Source organism: Halichondria panicea, chromosome 14 (assembly GCF_963675165.1).
Source record: "Halichondria panicea chromosome 14, odHalPani1.1, whole genome shotgun sequence".
NCBI lineage: Eukaryota > Metazoa > Porifera > Demospongiae > Suberitida > Halichondriidae > Halichondria > Halichondria panicea.
In genome coordinates, this window is record NC_087390.1 from 1,535,866 (window position 1) to 1,557,140 (window position 21,275).

The window sequence follows — 21,275 nt, forward strand, 5'->3', positions numbered from 1 at the left end:
TGAAGATCTATATAGTCTATATAATGCAGGCATAATAACTGTAATGGTAAATCATCTAGCCCCTTCTTCTATCCTGTGGCTAAGGCCAAGAGTGCATGCACACAACCTGATCGATTTTGAGCTTCTCACTATATATATACTATATCTATATACATGCATGCACATGTAGCTACATGCATGTAGTCTGTGTATAAAAATGATTGGCATAATAACTATTATACAACTAGTATGTCTGGTAATTGATGTTTGAGCTCTCTTTCTGATTTTTCTCTTTCTGATGTAGGAGGTTGGCGCAGTAGGTACTTGCAGAGTGAGGGAGCATACTGAGCCAGGTAAGGAAAGAGGAGGTAGGGCTGCTTGGAGATCCACACCTGCATTAAGAACATGTTTACATCCATGCACCGGCGTGCTACAGAAACAAATATATAGGCTAGCTACAGTAGACTCTCGTTAATCCGGTCACCCTTGGGACCATGCAGCTTGGCCGGAATAGCGAGGTGGCTGTAGCTCAGGAAATAGCCGCGGCTTAAAAACGACCTTACCTCGAATCTAATTACTACTTAATTACTAACTGCGGTTCTTGTCTCGAGGATAATGTAATCATTCTGTTATTTTATTTGCTAAACCACACCCTAAACGTCATATCCGGCCGTAATATACGTATAAAATTACATGCATTGAAAACCTTGTTTGGGACAGCCAGCACTGGCCGGTAAACGTACTTCAGGGTGAGTTTTGTGCAGTAAACATATAGCTAGCATTCCGTGCCAAGCCAAATGGCTGGTATATCGAGGTGGCCGTACTTCAGAGAGCCGGAATAGCGAGAGTCTACTGTATATGGCTATATGAATTTACTTGTTGGCATATTATATATCGATACTCAAAATCGTATAATAGTGAACTGGTGTGTTCATTACCTCATTGAGTTGGTTGGACGCAGCAATCAGAGTGAGCTCCACACATCTGAATGCATGCGATATAAGAGTATACATATAACACCAGAGATATTCAGTGCACAAATAGAAATGAAGGGCCATTATTAAAATACATTGCTGTCAAAATTATTACTGAACTAGACCTTTTCGCAACACATTATAATTCTGAAGGCCTTGAGTATATAGTAGCACTTGACAGGGGAATAACTTCATTGAGCTGACCTTTGGACTCTCATCCTGCCCTCAATGAGAGAGTGCTTCTTCTTGCTGGTGGATCCATCAGACAGGAGAGCATTCTCTGCCACAGCTGTCCTCACTGGCCCCGGGCACACGTTAGTTATATGGACGTTCTTACCCATAACCTGTAGCGAGCAAAGAGATTCTTTAAGTGACAATACTGTCATGCAGGATAAGCCCCTATAATTAATCATATATCGGATGTCTAAAGACACAAATGTTACAGTAATGATGCTGTACAAAGCATATCACAAATCCGATACATCTGCCCACTCTGATTAATAGTGTCTGTTGCTTCACTGAAATGTCACAGTACATTGAATGCATATCAACCTCTATCCTCTAGCTCACGTGTGTGTATAATCAAACCTTGATATCAACAGACAGTCTAAATTAGGACAAAGCCATAACAAACGATGATAACATGACATGACCACAAAGCCATAAGAGAAAGTACAAACTATTTCACAACATGACATGCTACACACCTCCCAGCGAAGGGAGTCCATCATTCCCATCAGCCCAAACTTGGCTATGGTATACGAAGTTCTTCTGTTAGTACCAAACTTCCCCGCAATGGACAAGATATTGATCACATGACCAAAACCAGAGGAGAGCATTCCTATAGCATGCACAGGCGTGTAGTACACTATCAAAACTTATGCCCTCAATTCATACCTGGTAAGACGTCATGGGTCAGTATCCAGGGTGCAAAGAGGTCAACCTCCATGAGACGTCTGTGTGTAGGCTCTTAATTGCATATCGATAAACAGCGACCTGGTAGAAACACCTAAAGTGGAAGGTTTAGTGTACTAAACAACCTTTGACTGTTGCATGTAGTACCTGCATTGTTGATGAGAATGTCTATTCCTCCAAACAGAGCCTTTGCCTTCTCAGTAGCCTCCCTAGTGGCAGAAGGGTCACTCAGGTCAACTGGCAGGATCCTGAATATGGAGCAAACAAAATTGTTTTGTTTATTGCAATTTCTGAAATCACTTCCTGAAGAGGCTCCAGTGACCCACACCACATTGTTGTCAAAGTAACGGGTGTCTAGTGTTCTGCTGAGGAGTGTACGTGAGATCAGCATCAGCTCTGACAAACACTACCGGCTTGTACAGCATGTAGAGCAAGGCCAGCACCAGCAGGATCACTAACCAGGGGGACATCTTGATAACTATAATACTATAGCTAGCCCCTCCCCCCCATGAGTCAATTTAGAATTATAATGAGATAAGATCTAGGGTAGACAATTCGGAAAAATCATATAATTAATTCTTTTTATCTTTATTCATCTTCTCTTTCCTCTAACTCCACCAGTGCAGTAGGTACTTGCAAAGTGAGGGAGCATACTGAGCCAGGTAGGTGCACAGGAGATAGGGATGCTTCGAGATCCATACCTGCTTGGATAAGAAAAGTATATTTAACTAACGAATACCATGTGATTGAGATACCAATCCGAGTATTTATGAATTGTTGATGGCGTACCTCATAGAGCTGACTAGACGCATCGATCAGAGTAAGCTCTGCACACCTGTATACGCGATATAAATAGAATGGAGTCTTAGTATTAGTCTCGCACAGCCAGCCCCGGATGTTTTCTATTTGAACGCTAGGTCGATAACATGGGTCTGGTGAACTTCCTATAATGTACAAGTTGTGTCGACACGCCAAAGATTTCTCGGCGTGTTAACCGCTGCGGTCAACTGGAGGCAAAAAGAAGGAAAGATAGTTATGCAAAGCAGCCTCTTGTTGCCCAGTTTCTAGCTAAATGCAACTGACAATAATTATAATGGCTTATTTATGCCCTAAGACTATCCCAGAAGATCACAAGTTCCATGGGTAGTTGTACAGAAGCAAGAGCTGAGTTGTAGATAATTAGCTTCAAGGATGTCTCCTACTAGTACTACATCTATACCTGAAACCAGCATTCCATATTCAAGTGGCAGTACTGCAAATAAGATTTGATTTGCATCTTTTTCTCTGAGAACTGAATCCATGCCATTGTTGAGAACCTTGAAACATAACATGCCTGCATGGTTTAAACTCAGTCTAGATCTTTCTAGTGACTCTGAGTAGTTGCTATAGCTTCTCTCCTTCTTGCATATGTAGCTTTAGATCCATCCTGATTTGAGCACTGAGCACTGAGGACTCTCAACTATACTGTACATATAAATTTATTTGCAGAACTGTGGTTTTCACATTATTGTAACCACAATGTGGTCATCAACCATGAATAATATTATTAATTTTGTGACCACTATTTACTATCACCCACTTAAGGTCTTGCACAACTCGTTGATATAGGAAGTTCTCCCAGACCCTATTTTTAATCGGGGCTGGTGCGAGACTATCTTAGTATGTGGCTAGAATCAGGTCAAAGTGCATTCACTAGATTCTTTTTATGCCTCGGTGCGCATGCGCAAGCGAGGTATACGGTAGTGTGTTTGTGTGTCTGTGTGTGTGTCTGTGTGTCTGTGTGTGTGTGTGTGTGTGTGTGTAGACCGCTATACAGCTGCTCAAGGATGAATCAAGTGCAAGTAAGAGTTTCTATAGGCTTCTAGTCATGTTTAGTTTGATTTTAATTCGTGGATTTGCAAAATAATGCTTCGTTCTCGTACTTGGAATGTTATTGCAGCCTTTTCAGAAGAGTCCGTAGCAAAACTTGTTCACCGAGTGTTACTACTCTACTTAGTAGTTAGCTCTGCATTAGAACGCTAGCTATTGGTAGCTGCAAGAGTGAGCAGAGAGCTGCAAGGCTCTGCTGACTTGCCGCCATAATTTTAGACTTGAACTTTTGGCATCTATCGTTTTTAATTAACAACAATCATGGTTGATCATTACCCACTTTCGGTTGATTGCATGCAGCAAAATTAAAGCTGATGTTCATCATGATAATTATAATCAATGTGCGTATAAAAACTAGCTATTAGTAGTTTTATGTTATGTAGCTTTGGCACCTCCACCGAGGCATCAGCACCAGCGGTGCTTTCATTTTTAGCAGTACTGCTACATCTATGCAATATTTGCACATTAATTATTAATTTGGCATAAACTGAGATGAACGATATTTTCTATTCCTAAGATATCCATATGATTATTATACAAATGCACACACTGAGTTGACCTTTGAACTGTCATCCCGCCCTCAATGAGAGGATCTTTCTTGTTGTTGGTGGATCCATCAGACAGGAGAGCATTCTCTGCCACAGCTGTCTTCACTGGCCCCGGACACACGTTAGTCACATGGACATTCTTATCTATAATCTGTATAATTATAGTGAGCAAAAATGTGAGCACACATTATAATTACACTGACACCTGATGTGTGTGTGTGTGTGTGTGTCTGTTCCAGCTGTAACTGCTTAACGGTTGCAATGCGACGAAAGCTAACAGCTTCTATAGGCTTCTAGCCACGTTCTCTTGGATTTTGATTCGTGGATTAGCAAACTAAAGCTTCTTTCTCGAGTTATGGCTAGTTTGACCATAGATTGAAAAGGAAGGGGATTGGAAACGAAAATGTTTGCGTGAAACACTCCGCGTTATAGGGCGTGGCTAAAACTACAGTCAGCATGCTCATTACCTGTCTTGGCTGCCATACAATGTGCTGTACATAGAAATGGTGAAATTGATCACTTTTAATGTTGAATATTCTAAAAAGTAAAAAGAATATAGCTCTAAAAGGTCGACTAAGCAACGCAACCCAGAAGCGGATCCAGGGGGAGATCCAAGGGAGCAAAGGAACCCCCCTTTTGCTCAAAATATTAAAATTGATTTTTAGCAATCTACAGTCATTTACAGTCATGTTTTACCTATTCTACTTATGTAGTAATGTCAATACCTGCATGTAGTCCACTCTAGAAGGAACAGAACTTAGCTAAAAGCAGTGGCAGCTTCTTTACTCTGATCGCGTTGCAAAAACTGCATAGTAAGCAGTAATTAATTGGATACAAGCCTCGATCCCAGGCCGAGTTTTCGCTTTTATAACGGTTAGGCAAAACCGTTATAAAAGCGAAAACTCGGCCTGGGATCGAGGCTAATTGGATACAAGATGGGCCACATCCATGCAGCTTTGATTGTGGTAATTATGTTCAACCAGACTTACTTATTATACAACAATGAGTAACAGGAAGAGACCAAGTCAAGTGCCAATTTCAACATTCTTCAAAAAGAGTAAAGCAGGTACGGTTTCACATAAATAAAAATCCAAATCATATAAATAAGGAGCTGCCTTGAGAGAGTGCCATGTGATGACATATCCAAATGTGAATCTTCTGTTGACATTGGCTCTGACACTTCCTATTACATCTTGTGAGAGCGAGAGGAGTTTCAGCCAACTAAAAACTTATTAAGACAGCCCGACGTGATACCATGTCGGAAATCGAGATTGGGTTCACTTGCTTTAATGAATATCAATCGTGACCGATGCAACCAGCTTTTGTCTGCAGAAAATATGAAAAAATTAGTAGTATCATACAGCCAGCTACACCCAAGGAGAATGAAACTCCCTTTTATGCTACCTGATGATTGAATGTCTTTATAATTATGTGTTTTTTACAATCAATTATTAAATACTCTAAGCTCTTGTATAAAAATTACTCATTTACTCACTCACACACTTACTTAACTTCTTGATCTTACTATCACTGCACTGGAGCCATAGCTATAGCTAGACATAATCTTACATCTACTACGGTACTATAATAGACCTCCCTAGCCCTTGGCCTAGCACTCAGGTGACAGGAAACGACACCGGTGTAGAAGCGATATGGGCCCCCCCCTTATTTTGGGGCCCCCGGCCCTAAAACGCTAGCGATTTGGGGTGTAAGGGGGGTCCCATTGCACTGGCGGTATACGCCCCCCTTAGTGATTATAGGGCCCCCCTAGAGAAGTCTATTCTGAGCAGTGGAGTCAAGCCAGCACAACAGTAATAGGAGGTTGAGTTGAGAATCAATGGCTATAATGTTTATGTAGATCTAAACTCCAATACAGAATATATTACTAGCCTATAATCTGGGCTGCTTGGTCACTGACGATAACAGTATAATTATGTGCAAAATAAGGCCTGTATTACAGTGTGGCAGCACATAGCCTCGATTCCAGGCCGATTAAAATACGTATTTTAATCGGCCTTGAATCGAGGCTAGGCAGCACATAGCCATTGTATACACAGCACATGCATGCATGCATTCATATAGGCTGAGCATATACTACTGAGAATACAAGCAGCAGCCGCAGCCCATGCACTTTGTTATCAAGAACTTTTCCTGGCGAAGTTGAGAATAAACTGCAAATCAAAGAGCAAGAAATTGTGGAGGATGCATGGTAGTCAGCCACCACCTGTGGACACAGTTGTTCTTTTTTCCATATGTGTTTTATTACCTCTATCTCAGCCCTATGTATGTAGAGCAAGGCTCTATGGTTTACTTGTGTTGTGAAGAGGCCCTGCTCGTCTTTGTTCCTATGACAGTAATGTATGTCTCACTCTGCATGCATGTTCTGTGTGTGCATGCATGTGTTTCTCTCTATTATCTCTTATTATCTAACGAACAGAGCCAGTTAAAGGAACAGTAATTTATTCCGTAACTGATAACAGGGGCATAAAATAACAACTTTCTCGAGTTCAGTTAAAGTATTGAGGATAGATCTACATCTTCCTGCTCTGGTATAGCTAGCCTAACATTAGCCAATAGCACCTGCAAGTCATGGTGTTATTAAACTCTGCACTTAGTCAGCAAGAGAGCTATGCAAGATCTAGTCAGCAAGGGACATCTAGATTTACTTATACCATGAGGCTGAGGCTGAGGCTACAAGCATATAGATACCATCTACACTACAAGTTATAAGTGGGGGCCCCATATCGCTGGAGGGGCCTCAAAGCGCTAGTGAAATAGGACCGTGGGGGGGCCCCAAATCACTAGCGTTTTAGGGCCCGGGGGCCCTGAAATGGGGGGGAGCCCCATATCACTTCTACACCGGAAATGGGCGGGTTTACACCGGAAGTGGGCGTGGTCCAATTTTCCGCGCTGCGCGAGGCTTAATACTTGCCCTTCGGGTTCGTTATCCTTTTGCTTTTAGGAACCACCCTTTTCTAATGTCTAGATCCGCCTCTGCAACCACTATCACTAAACAAATAAATGCTATAAAAGAAGGAATAGCCCTTACTATGAAGTCGTGAGAGGTCAAGGCCCGTGGTGTGTCTAAAAGTATACTAAAGCAGTTTGAAGGACTATACTGCAAACGTTTATGAACAGTAAAGCTTCTCCATGGCATGAAACCATTCTATATAGCACTTAGATACATAATAACCAAGGCAATGTCTTTTGCTGTTTAGGCTTCGCAGCAGGGAAAGAGAAAAGTTGACATGGAGTAATTCAAGCTATACTCAACAAAAACTAAAAACAGAGTAAAGACAGCGGACTTAGACAAGTTAAAACTTGTCAGTGGTGTAAACTTACTTCTCTAGAGTAACCTCCCAGCCTCTGAGTGATCGCTAGTGGATAGGAGAGCTAAAAACAGTTGAAATACAACCAGAGTACGGTCAAAACAAAAATAATCGCGAACGCGAAATCATAACGCGGAGTGTTTCAACCATTTACACAGGGAGGCCTGGTCATTTCCAATCCCCTTCCTTTTCAATCTATGGTTTGACTCACATTGAAGGCTGTTGCAGTCTCTTTAGAATCTTCCATAGCATCATCTGTCCGCACAAACTTTCTATTCAACATAATTATGAGTTAGCCTTGCACTAAAGCGCTAGCTTTTCTATGGATGTAATGCGCATGCGCGCTCAATCCCCGTGTGAGAAAATAATATCCAAGATCCAGATCCAGATCCTCCTGGCAGAATCATCTTTGTCTTGAGGGCCTGGTAAGCCACAAAACACTACCATATAACAATAATTATAGATAACAATATGCATGTACACAGGTCTTTTCTTCTTAGATATTATTATATACACTGAACTACAGATCCTGGAAGAATCAATTTTCTTCTTTCTTGAGGTCCTGGTAAGCCACATAATACAATAAATAATAACAACAATAGCTAGATACATGTAAATAAGTCTTTTCTTCTCAGTGACTTTATATAGATAAGCTAACTTTAATATAAAATTCATTATAGAAACTAATATAACACTAATACTTTTTGAGCGAAAGCATAACATGGCGAGAGGCATTAGCAAGCGCACGCTTGCAACACTCGTTAAATGCAGTTCTTCACCCATGTAGCTGTGGGTTATAAACTGGGGCTCCGGGGCTGTAGGTGGGTGGCCGGGAAACTGGTCACCCACTTCCTACTGTCTTTCATTCATGTCAGTCAGCAGCCCTATGTCTTTCATTAGTCAGCCCTACTATACCTTTCCGGCATTAGGTAGCAGCCCTACTACCTTTCACTATAGGTAGTAGCCCTATACTGTCTTTCATTATAGGCAGCAGTACTCCTACGTACTGTCTTTCATTACTATATAGGCAGTAGCAAACGGTTTTTTTTTAATAATTATATATATAGTCTGTTTTGTCATAAGGGAGCAATAATCGTGAACATGTATGTATAAATATGGACCTTTCATCAACAGTGATATATAATCTTACTAACTGAGCTATGTGCATACCTGTCTAGGGCAGTAGATTCGTGCTGCAAACTCCATTTGATAGAAGAAGAGCAAGTTAGCTCCACCAAAGCAGAACCCTATCAGCAGCAGTATTTTGTACATCCTCTCCATGCATGTATATATAAGTATACGTACATGTATTGGTAGCCCTGCCCCTTCCGCACACTCACATGTTTTATGTCCCTGTAGATGTACGAGTGCATGCAGCCGTGGACCAGTATATTCCACTTGCGGTAGAATGTAGATAACGATGTGCAAGTCCACCAGTCCTAAGAAATTAAAACTTGAGTAATGTATAGCAGCATGCATGCATGCATGGGTATGAAAACACATTGATATCATTATACTAGTATACTGTTGTGTAGCATTGAAGATCTATATAATGAATTTATTGCATTGTCTTGTTTTATCTGTTTTTGTGACATGAAGTCCATCGAAATAAGGAGATTTGCTAACACACATAATTTTATAGCAGAATCTTGGATTGGAACTCTTAGGACACACTGTGTTGAATGGTCATCTATATGTATTTTACAATGCATGCCCTGTATCGTTTAATACTGCAATATCTTCTACTCAGTTATTCAATGATGCTGCACTATTTTATACTTTTTCTCCACATGCACATCTTAATGCATGCAGAGGTATTTATGATAAAGGTTATAGTTGACACCAGAGACATTCAGTGCACTATCTGTGTATAGGGAAGCCATTTGGGTACTCATGCAGCCATTACTTTACAAAGAAGGAATCAATATTGGGGAACTACAGGGAAACTGAGCCTGTACCGCAATGGTCAGACAACAGATGGCCATGCCTTTATGTGGTTGAACTGGTATTGTTTTCAAACTCCCCTTGTAGTGTGAGCACATACAGTAGATTGTCTATAGGGCTAACCAGCAGTGCATGGCCTATAATATACATGTGAGAATATACAGCATTGTCATACTCCAGGGCTTACCAGCAGTGGCCCAGTGGCCTGTATATAAGTATACGTACATGTATTGGTAGCCCCGCCCCCCCTTCTGCACACTCACGTATTTTATGTCCCTGTAGATGTACGAGTGCAGCCAATCGTGGACCAGTATGTTCCACTTGCGGTAGAATGTAGAGAATGATGTACAAGTCCACCAGTCCTAAGAAATTAAAACTTGAGTAATGTATAGCAGCATGCATGCATGGGTAGACCAACAGTGGAGTCCACTAACACCTGTATAGGTAATAGCATGTGTTTGGACCTGTGTTAGAATCACTACAAGTGCTACTACATTGTGGCCTGGATGTGACCGCAATGACATCAATGCACTGAAATTGTAGTGATTCGTGCAGGCATGTCGGAACTCTTCTGCAGTACACACTGTATGAATAGGAAAGGCCACTTATGTACTCACCATACTCAGCTCACTAAGTACCCAAGGAACAACAGAAACCACATAAGCACAAACTGGAAGACATAACTCAGAGCTGCCCTTGCAATGCGGTTGCACATGCCAAGCTAGGCTTCTCTGATGGCAAAATACTTATTAGTACAATTTCCATTATAATGCTTGCGGTTTTGGCATAAGCATTTACCAAGAACATTTATACCCGTGAATTTAGTATCACATGCATGCATGCTACAAAGAGGCTGCTATTCCATATCCTCGAAATAAATAATTGTGTACACATTTCTCACAGCATAAAACTCTCTGTCTGCAAACCTCAGCACTTCACAGGAGAAGTTGAGGTAGCTATGAAGGAAGCTGGTGTGAGAGAGGAAGATGATCGGGAGTACGTACACTAGACTAGCCATGTACGACAATAGTAGAACCTCCGACCTGTGTGTGTGTGTGTGTGGGTGTGGGGGGGTGTGGGGTGTGGATGTGTGGGTGTGTGGGTGTGTGTTACTGTAAATGAATTAACTATGTTCTATGTCGTGAAACACATTGATATCATTATACTGTTGTATAATGAGCATTGTCTTGTTTTATCTGTTAGTGACATGAAGTCCATCGAAATAAAGAGATTCGCTAACATAATGAATACACATATAGAGCAGAATCTTGGATCGGAACTTTTAGGACACACTGTGTTGAATGCATGGTCATGTATATGTATTTTACAATGCATACCCTGTATCGTTTAATATCTTCTACTCACTTATTCAATGATGCTGCACTATTTTATACTTTTTCTTCATACATCTGAATGCATGCAGAGGTATTTATGATAAAGGTTATAGTTGACACCAGAGACATTCAGTGCACTATCTAATAGAAGTGTAGATATGACGCCATTTGGGTATCAGCCACAAAGAAGGAATCAATATTGGGGAACCACGGGGAAACTGCCTTGGGCTCAACCACAAAGAAGGATTTAATATTGGGGAACCACGGGGAAACCGAACCTATACCGCAATGGTCAGACAACAGATGGCCATGCCTTTATGTGGTTGAATTGTATAGCTTTCAAACTCCCCTTAGTACATGGCATGCGGAAAACAAAGCGTTTAAAACGCTTGTTGACTATAGCAATATAGTATAGTAAAACAGAAAAGAGTTCAGCATCCATTGAATAAGTGAGTTACAGTAACTATATAGGCACATGCATTACATATAATATTACATAATTATCGACTTACAGCCATTCTTGGAGCAGCATAATGATTAACATGCCAACAATCATCCTCACATACATGCACCTCAGATATGCTGTCTAGAAATATTCTCAGCTGGTTAATACTGCTACTGATCCTAGCTACTGTTACCAGGAGTGAGCACTATCACATTGTGCCAGTAGATTCAACCAGCTTGTGTTATGACTATCGAAATGGAGCTTGTTTCACTCTCGAGCAGCTTGTTCAAACACTGAACTTGTTATCTGGTGGAGGCAATCTCACCTTGAGCTTTCTACCTGGAGATCATGTGTTAACTGAGCAGCTATTGATTCGTAACTTCTCACATGTGCAAATCACTGGCCAGAACAAAAGTACAACTGTAGTTGGATTCCATAGCAATGGTGCGATATGTTTTGTTAGCCTTACCAAATTGAGTATTGAACACTTGGGTTTCGTTGGAGTGAATGTCGGACCACCAAACTCACATCAAGGAGTAATCATCGTTGGTTCCCACGATGTCTACATTAACGATTGCTACTTGATGGAGTTTGGCTCAAATCAGCTGGAAAAAACACACATAGCTAAAACTAAAACTGCAACGATTGAGAGCACTCTCTTTATGAACAACACTGGTCAGGCACTGCACGTTGAGGCTGATGATGTATACATAACAAATAGCGAGTTCACTAAAAATAGTGGAGGTGCAGTTTACATTAATAAGTCAAACAACTCTCTGATCAACAACACAGGGTTCAACTACAACAGTGCTGAGAACGGAGGAGCAGTAGAAGTAGTATCTGGTACTGTAGTGATCACTAGGTGTACCTTCACAAATAACAAAGCTTCTGAGTTTGGTGGAGCCATTGCTGTTGTCTCAAGCAGTGTGTCCATCTCCAACAGTGAGCTGACAAACAATAATGCATATAGCGGCGATGGCGGAGGAGCGATTAGTGTTACCTCAGGCAGTGTGTCTATCTCCAACAGTGAGCTGACAAACAATAATGCATATAGCGGAAGAGCGATTAATGTTACTTCAGGTAATGTGTCCATCTCCAACAGCGAGCTGACAAACAATAGTGCTGACAATTTTGGTGGAGCGATTAATATTGACTCAGGTATCAGTGTGTCCATCTCCAACAGCGAGCTGACAAATAACAGTGCTTATTTTGGTGGAGCGATTTCAATGTGTCCATCTCCAACAGCGAGCTGACAAACAACAGTGCTTACTATGGTGGAGGAGCGATTGGTGTTGATTCAGGTACTGTGTCCATCTCCAACAGCGAGCTGATGAACAACAGTGCTAACCATGGCGGAGCGATTAGTATTTACTCAGTCAGTAGTGTGTCCATCTCCAACAGCGAGCTGACAAACAACAGAGGTACTAAGTATGGTGGAGCGATTTATGTTGTATTAGGCAGTGTGTCTATATCCAACAGCGAGCTGACAAACAACAGAGCTGACTATGATGGTGGAGCGATTCATAATTTTGGCAGTGTGCACGTGTCCATATCCAACTGTCAGCTGACAAACAACAGTGCTAACCGCTATAGTGGAGCGATTTATGTTGACTCAGGCAGTGTGTCTATCTCCAACAGTGAGCTGACAAACAACAGAGCTAACTCTGGTCGTTGTGGAGCGATTGGTGTTTTTGAATCATGCAGTGTGTCCATCTCCGACAGTACGCTAACAAACAACAAGCGATTTATGTCCAATCTTCCACCTTGATCATCAACAACACTAACATTACTAATAACCCAGGCAGTTTGAACATTTTGCAGTCAAATGTAACATTCATTGGAAGGAATATTGTCAGTAACAATGGTCGTCCCATTTATGCTTTCAATAGTCGAATCGAGTTTAATGGACCTACAACACTGAGTAACATTGGTGGTGTGTTTGGTGGAGCCTTCAGCTCTGTCCAGAGTGAAATATACATTAACACAGAAGGAGTTATCATCACCAACAACACAGCTACCTCTGGAGGAGGGATATTTCTGAGAGAGAGTGCACTCTTTGTAAATGAGCCAATAAAGATCTATCACAACACAGCACACAAGGATGGTGGAGGGATTTATGCATATTCTAGCTAGCAGAGTTGAGTTCCAATTTGTGCTGATGCAGGGTCCAGATGGTAGCCTAAGGCCACTTCCTCCAAATACACAGAGTGAGATTGCTCACAACATTGCTGAGAATGGTGGAGGTATTTATGCAGTATCTTCAACTATTAAACTAACTCAATCATAATAATGTCAACATTGACTCAAACACAGCTAATACTAGTGGAGGTGGAGTGTATCTACAGCAAAGTTCGAAACTGTACCTATTTAAAACGGATGAAGAATATAAGATTCAGGATCGATATGTCAAGTTAATGATTAACAACATCTTGGCTCAATACGGAGGAGGGATATTTGTGGCAGATGGCACACAGAGGAGCGCGTGTGGAGGAGGGGTCACAGAAGATGATGATACTCGTAACATTTTTGCTGGCTGCTTCATTCAAACAATTAAACTGTATGGGTTCGACAGGCCTGATTTAAACTATTTCAACACATTCATGACTAACAACACGGCTACCCAGTCAGGAGCAGACATCTACGGAGGTCTATTGGACAGGTGTACAATTAATCAAAATGCTGAATATGAGATTTCTTCAAATAGATCTATATTGGACTACATAAATAACACCATCAAATCCTCCACTGAATTATCTATCTCCTCTGGGCCTGTTCAGGTGATGTTTTGTAACTATTCACAAAATGACTATGTTTCTCCAAGAAAGGGACACACATTTAAAATCAGAGTTATGGCTGTTGACCAAGTTGGAAATCCAATGAATGCTACAATTCGCAGTTCTGTTATCACTAAGAGTAGAGTTGGTCGCCTCAAAGAAGGACAGGCAGAACAAAATGTTAGCAATCAATGCACAGAATTAGAGTACAATGTATTCTCACAAGACAGCTCTGCTCAAGTGGAACTCTATGCCGAGGGTCCATGCATCAATTTGGGAATTTCAAAACAACTCATCAAAATTTCTTTTCTACCCTGCACATGCCCTATTGGACTCAAACCAATTCAGTCCGATACTGAGTGCAAGTGTGACTGTGATCCAGACTTGCTACAATATCAGATTACAAACTGTTTTGAGGAAAATGGAACCATAAAGCTGGAAAATAATAACAACATATGGATAGAAGTCATAAATACCACCAACAAAACAGGGTATGTTGTTAGTAACTGTGTATTTGACTATTGTGTAGAAAAACCAGTCAACATCAGTCTAAGCAACTCTGATGAACAATGTGCCTACAATCGAAGTGGTGTCTTGTGTGGAGAATGTCAATCTGGACTGAGTCTTGTGTTGGCTACGTCCAACTGTAAAGAATGCTCTGATCCTTACCCTCTTTTGCTAATTCCATTTACACTGGCTGGCATATTGCTAGTTGCTTTAATTCTCGTGCTCAATATCACTATAGCAACTGGGAATATTCATGGTCTCATTTTTTATGCCAATATACTAGCAGCTAATAGAGTGATTTTCTTAGTTAACGTAAACAACTTTTTAACAGTTTTCGTATCATGGGTGAATCTTGATTTGGGTATAGAGACATGCTTTTACGATGGAATGAACTCTCAAGCAAAAGTGCTCCTTCAACTTGTCTTCCCAGCTTACTTGTTTCTTCTAATGTTTCTTGTTATAATTTTGAGCAACTATTTTGACTCGTTTGCAAAGCTCCTCTCCAACAGGAACCCAGTTGCTGCCCTAGGCACACTCGTCCTACTCTCTTATTCTAAATTTTTACGGTTTATCATTGCTGCACTACAATACAGGGTCTTGGATTATCCTGACGGTTCAACAAACACTGTTTGGTTGTATGACGGCAATGTTCAATACTTCACTCCCAATCACATTCCTCAGTTTTTTGCTGCTGCCATTATCCTCATTGCTGGTGGATTGTTCACTGTACTGCTCTTCTTTGGACAATGGCTTCCGCACTGTTCAAAAGTTATGAAATGGACTAAGAACACAAAATACATCGGCTTCATGGATGCATACCATGCTCCATTCACTCCCAAGCATCGCTACTGGGTGGGACTGCTCCTCTTCGCTCTGATTGCTCATAATCTAGTAGTTGCAATGGCTCCAGACACTTCTCTCCCTGTTCTATCAGCTGGGTGTATTGCAGTCGGACTGATATCATTGAACAACCGAGTGTATAAAAAGCAACTTAATGAATATCTAGAAACATTGTTTCTACTTAACCTCTGCATTCTATCCTATGCCACTTCCTATGTTGTTGAAACAAACCGACAACAAGAAACACTGGCTTTTTTTTCAATGTCTATAGCTTTCATACTCTTTGTGATAATAATCAGCTACCATTTCCACCACTTCATACTGAAGAAGACCAAAATATGGCTCAAGATAAAGGAAGTTGTTAACTATGTCAAAAGGAACTTATGTGCTGGTGCTGCAGACATTAGACTCCGACGAGCTAACAATGCCCGGAAAATGTATCAGCAAGTATAGCCGATGAAAATGATGATGATGAATTACTCAAAGCAGTAGACGACTATGAACAAAGAGACGCCTTAAACCCACCTTACACTGATGGAGCAATGGAAGAAGCTGACCCTGATCGTTACATCACTCCTCCCATCATCAGACCAGCCACGAGGCCGGACCAGCTGAGACTATCCTACATGGATGAACTAGCCCTCCTCGCCGCAGAGGACTACAGACCAGCCCCTCCCCCTCAAAGAGTCAACCGTCGTCCAGTTGTTACACACACAGAAATCGGTCCGATACACAATGAAGTGTGAACTGTCTTATTTAGCTGAGGTACCTTTATAACATGTACAACTTAAATAATATTCGTAGACATATCGACAGTTACTGACGTTAGCAATTGTTTATGTTGCAACATTGTAAAGAGAGATAATTGTAGAGTTAAAATTGTTGTGCTATATAATTGAATGTTTGGTTCCCTTGGCTAACAAGACATGCCGGCATTGTACTATACCGTATAATTATATAATTATAGTGGGTAAGTTTCGAGCTAGGGTCTAATATGTTTGCAAACAATCACAATAAATAACTAGTGTTCAAGCTGGCGCTGTGCTAATGCCTCTCGCCATGATTTGCTTTCGCTCAAAAGTATAGAAGAGAAAGTATAGAAGAGGAAAAAGTGTATAAAATAATCTGTCTAAAACTGACTTGCAATTGTATAATTATGGTATCATTGTTGTGTTTTGTGGCTGCTTATACCAGGACCTCAAGGATCTAGGAAGCAACAAAGAAGAAGATTTTGTTTTCAATTAATTATAAGCGGAAGTGCATAATTATTTCATAAAGTTAGCTTATCTATATAAAGTCACTGAGAAGAAAAGACTTATTACATGCATCTATTGTTGTATTATGTGGCTCTAATACCAGGACCTCAAGAAAGAAGAAAATTGGATCTGTAGTTCATGCAGTGTATAATTATAATATTTAAGAAGAAAAGACTTGTGTACATGCATATTGTTATCTATAGTAGTGTTTTGTGGCTTACCAGGCCCTCAAGAAAAATATGATTCTGGATCTGGGGAATGAGCGCGCATGCGCATTACATCCATAGGAATAATTAAAGGGTGTGTCCAAAGAGATCAATTTCACAAATGGCTACTGCTAGCTAGCTGTTTTAACAGGTATTTTCTGAGTCTTGTAGCTAACAAAAAGCTAGCGCTTTAGTGCAAGGCTAACTCATATGTTGAATAGAAAGTTTGTGCGGACAGATGATGCTATGAAAGATTCTGAAGAGACTGCAACAGCCTTCAATGTGAGTCAAACTAGCCATAACTCGAGAAAGAAGCTTTAGTTTGCTAATCCACGAATCAAAATCCAAGAGAACGTGGCTAGAAGCCTATAGAAGCTGTTAGTTTTCGTCGCATTGCAACCGTTGAGCAGTTACAGCTGGAACAGACACACAGACACACAGACACACACACACACACACACACACACACAGTCAGCTTTACCGTATCCCTCGTGCGGCTACGCCTCGAGGCATAATAATTATCGTAATTATACGCATGCAATGGAAGTATCAACTGTATTATAATTATAGCTACCCTGCTATATGTGTGTGCATGTTAGTGTTGGTTCAATCACTATAGCACAACGGTCAGTGAACAGGTATATAGCTAGAGGGAGGGGCTACGTTATATTTATGGGCTATTAATAAAGACAATCTTTACCAATACAGCTGCTGTAAAACTCATTAGCTATATACGTGAAGATCTAGTCTATATATAATGCAGGCATAATAACTGTAATGGTAATCATCTACATAGCCCCTTCTTCTATCCTATGGCTAAGGCCAAGAGTGAATGCACACAACCTGATCCATCATGAGCTCTGCAGCAAAATCATGATTCTCACTACTATAATATCTATATAATCATACATGCACATGTAGCTATACATGCATGTAGTCTGTGTATAAAAATGATTGGCATAATAACTATTATACAACTACTATGTCTGGTAATTGATGTTTGAGCTCTCTTTCTGATTTTTCTCTTTCTGATGTAGGAGGTTGGCGCAGTAGGTACTTGCAGAATGAGGGAGCATACTGAGCCAGGTAAGAAAAGAGGAGGTAGGGCTGCTTGGAGATCCACACCTGCATTAAGAACATGTTCACATCCATGCACCGGCAATAAGACGTGCTACAGAAATAAATATAGGCTAGCTACAGTAGACTCTCGTTAATCCGGTCACCCTTGGGACCATGCAGCTTGGCCGGAATAGCGAGGTGGCTGTAGCTCAGAAAATAGCCGCGGCTTAAAAATGACCTTATCTCGAATCTAATTACTACTTTTGCGGTTCTTGTCTCGAGGCTCTAGTTAAGTGTAATCCAATTTTATTTGCTAAACCACACCCTAAACGTCATATCCGGCCGTAATATAAAATTACATGCATTGAAAACCTTGTTTGGGACAGCCAGCACTGGCCGGTAAACGGAATAGCGAGTGGCCGTACTTCAGGGTGAGTTTTGTGCAGTAAACATATAGCTAGCATTCCGTGCCAAGCCAAATGGCCGGTATATCGAGGTGGCCGTACTTCAGAGAGCCGGAATAGCGAGAGTCTACTGTATATGGCTATATGAATTTACTTGTTGACATATTATATATCGATACTCAAAATTGTATAATAGTGAGCTGGTGTGTTCATTACCTCATTGAGTTGGTTGGACGCAGCAATCAGAGTGAGCTCCACACATCTGAATGCATGCGATATAAGAGTATACATAACACCAGAGATATTCAGTGCACAAATAGGCCATTATTAAAATACATTGCTGTCAAAATTATTACTGAACTAGACCATTTCGCAACACATTATAATTCTGAAGGCCTTGAGAGCACTTGACAGGGGAATAACTGCATTGAGCTGACCTTTGGACTCTCATCCCGCCCTCAATGAGAGAGTGCTTCTTCTTGCTGGTGGATCCATCAGACAGGAGAGCATTCTCTGCCACAGCTGTCCTCACTGGCCCCGGACACACGTTAGTTATATGGACGTTCTTACCCATAACCTGTAGCGAGCAAAGAGATTCTTTAAGTGACAATACTGTCATGCAGGATAAGCCCCTAATTAATCATATCGGATGTCTAAAGACACAAATGTTACAGTAATGATGCTGTACAAAACATATCACAAATCCGATACATCTGCCCACTCTGATTAATAGTGTCTGTTGCTTCACTGAAATGTCACAGTACATTGAATGCATATCAACCTCTACTAAGCAAACCTTGATATCAACAGACAGTCTAAATTAGGACAAACCCATAACAAACGATGATAACATGACATGACCACAAAGCCATAAGAGAAAGTACAAACTATTTCATAACATGACATGCTACACACCTCCCAGCGAAGGGAGTCCATCATTCCCATCAGCCCAAACTTGGCTGTGGTATACGAAGTTCTTCTGTTAGTACCAAACTTCCCCGCAATGGATAAGATATTGATCACATGACCAAAACCAGAGGAGAGCATTCCTATAGCATGCAGGCGTGTAGTACACTATCAAAACTTAGATCCCATTTGAGTGTATTTAGCAGGGAACTATGAGCTATAGTACCGGTACTATAGATTTCTCTGGGCTACAAACTACAACATTGTATATTGTATTGTGATTTACAAGAAGATACACATGTAATAACATAAAAATTATTGTAGCTAGATGCTTTGTCTAGTAATATAATAACAGAACTAGAATGAAAGAGAGAAGCTCTAGTTTCTTTTTTTGGCTTTGTTCGAAAGTAGTAGGAGACGCTCGTTTTTTGGGCAGTGTGCTGTGCTTTTTTGCTGCAAGGCTGCATGGGGGAGGAGCTGGATGTATGGAAGTGCTGGGATTCTAGCTTTGGCTTCTTCCTAAAGTTCCTTTCGCTTTGTTCAAGAGTAGTATAGGAGCCTCTCGTTTGCTGGGCTTGTTTGCTGCAAATTATAGCTTATAGGTGTCTTCCCTTTCGCTTTGTGAGAGTAGTATGAGCCGCTCGTTTCTTGGGAAGTGTGCTGGGCTTGTTTGCTGCAAAACTGGGGGAGGAGCTGGATGTTTCCGTTTTGTGGGTGGAGCTAGGACTATAATTTTGTCCATCAAACTGAGGTGGAAGAACAGGGTTGACTTGAGTAGAGACCACAGATTTAGTAGAGACACAGAGATGCCAACTTCAGATATTAGTTTTCAAAAGAATAATGATGCAGTTGCTAGGTTGACTGTTGCTAAGCTAGTGCATTTCTAGTAGCCAATAGGTTTTGGGATCTAAATCAGTTAGAACATGTGCATTCGGTATCTATGGTTATAGTGTCCCTCATCCCTCGGGCTAAAGCCCTCGAGCTTTGGGACACTATAACACATAGATACCTCATGCCCATGTTCTAACCATAACGTATGCTTTCAATTCATACCTGGTAAGACATCATGGGTCAGTATCCAGGGCGCAAAGAGGTCAACTTCCATGAGACGTCTGTGTGTAGGCTCTTGCATGTCTATAAACAGTGACCTAGTAGAGACACCTACAAGTGGAAGGTTTAGTGTACTAAACAACTTTTGACTGTTGCATGTAGTACCTGCATTGTTGATGAGAATGTCTATTCCTCCAAACAGAGCCTTTGCCTTCTCAGTAGCCTCCCTAGTGGCAGAGGGGTCACTCAGGTCAACTGGTAGGATCCTGAATATGGAGCGAACAAAATTGTTGTTTATTGCAATTTCCTGAAATACACTCTTACTTTGCCTGGTTGGGTTTTGCAAGTCCCTTCCTGACCACCTCCAGTTTGTCCTCTGACCTTGCACTGAGAATTAGTCTAGCACCCAGTCTAGACAACTGGTAGCACAGCTCCTCTCCAACTGAAAGAAAATTAATGTTTGTCATTTAATAAATAGCTGAAGTATTTATGACGGTTTAATACCAGTAATATACTTAGATGACTAAATGATACGATTCAGCATGCAATAGTAATATGCACTCCATTATGTCTTTAAGAGCCCTAACTAACTCACTTCCAGAAGAGGCTCCAGTGACCCACACCACCTTGTTGTCAAAGTAACAGGTGTCTAGTGTTCTGCTGAGGAGTGTGAGATCAGCATCAGCTCTGACAAACACCACCAGCTTGTACAGCAAGTAGAGCAAGGCCAGCACCAGCAGGATCACTAATATGGCCATGCAGGAAAGCTTGTTTGTCTAACGATTCCACTGACTTGGAAGATATCATTATGATCCTTCTTAGAGGAAGAGGGCGTGGCTGATCTTACCGTATTTTGCCTATAAATTCTGCAAGGCTTGGTAAATCATCTATGCTAGCCCCTTCTTCTATAATACCTATAATTATGGCTAATGCCAA

At 41.1% G+C, this 21,275-nt stretch overlaps 5 protein-coding genes across 11 annotated transcripts in view; 3 read left to right on the forward strand and 2 right to left on the reverse strand.

Annotated features, from left to right (window-relative positions):
- The window catches only part of LOC135347403 (probable serine carboxypeptidase CPVL), a 75,124-nt gene that overhangs the window by 41,915 nt on the left and 11,934 nt on the right, over positions 1-21,275 (reverse strand). The window lies entirely within an intron of this gene.
- Positions 1-21,275, forward strand: part of LOC135347387 (protein NLRC3-like) — a 91,492-nt gene that overhangs the window by 36,093 nt on the left and 34,124 nt on the right. The window lies entirely within an intron of this gene.
- On the reverse strand, positions 121-21,180 carry LOC135347401 (dehydrogenase/reductase SDR family member 7-like). 2 transcript variants are annotated; one of them, XM_064545374.1, is made up of 8 exons: positions 20,935-21,180; positions 20,664-20,781; positions 20,505-20,605; positions 20,343-20,450; positions 1,661-1,794; positions 1,158-1,297; positions 918-963; positions 121-371 (listed from the first exon to the last, which is right to left on the reverse strand). In XM_064545374.1, exons 1-8 carry the CDS (start codon positions 21,095-21,097, stop codon positions 216-218), a joined length of 966 nt encoding a protein of 321 aa, XP_064401444.1. In that variant the 5' UTR covers positions 21,098-21,180; the 3' UTR covers positions 121-215. The 2 variants fall into 2 exon arrangements, with proteins under 2 accessions (XP_064401444.1, XP_064401443.1); XM_064545373.1 differs by lacking the exons at positions 121-371; positions 918-963; positions 1,158-1,297; positions 1,661-1,794 and adding exons at positions 17,780-18,045; positions 18,600-18,645; positions 18,821-18,960; positions 19,299-19,432 and having other exon boundaries at positions 20,935-21,179.
- LOC135348109 (uncharacterized) lies at positions 13,574-14,974 on the forward strand. Its single transcript, XM_064546284.1, has 2 exons — positions 13,574-14,740; positions 14,950-14,974. The coding sequence occupies exons 1-2, from the start codon at positions 13,752-13,754 to the stop codon at positions 14,972-14,974; spliced, it is 1,014 nt and encodes a 337-aa protein (XP_064402354.1). The 5' UTR covers positions 13,574-13,751.
- LOC135347402 (uncharacterized) lies at positions 14,942-16,313 on the forward strand. Its single transcript, XM_064545375.1, has one exon. The coding sequence runs from the start codon at positions 15,006-15,008 to the stop codon at positions 15,909-15,911; it is 906 nt and encodes a 301-aa protein (XP_064401445.1). The 5' UTR covers positions 14,942-15,005; the 3' UTR covers positions 15,912-16,313.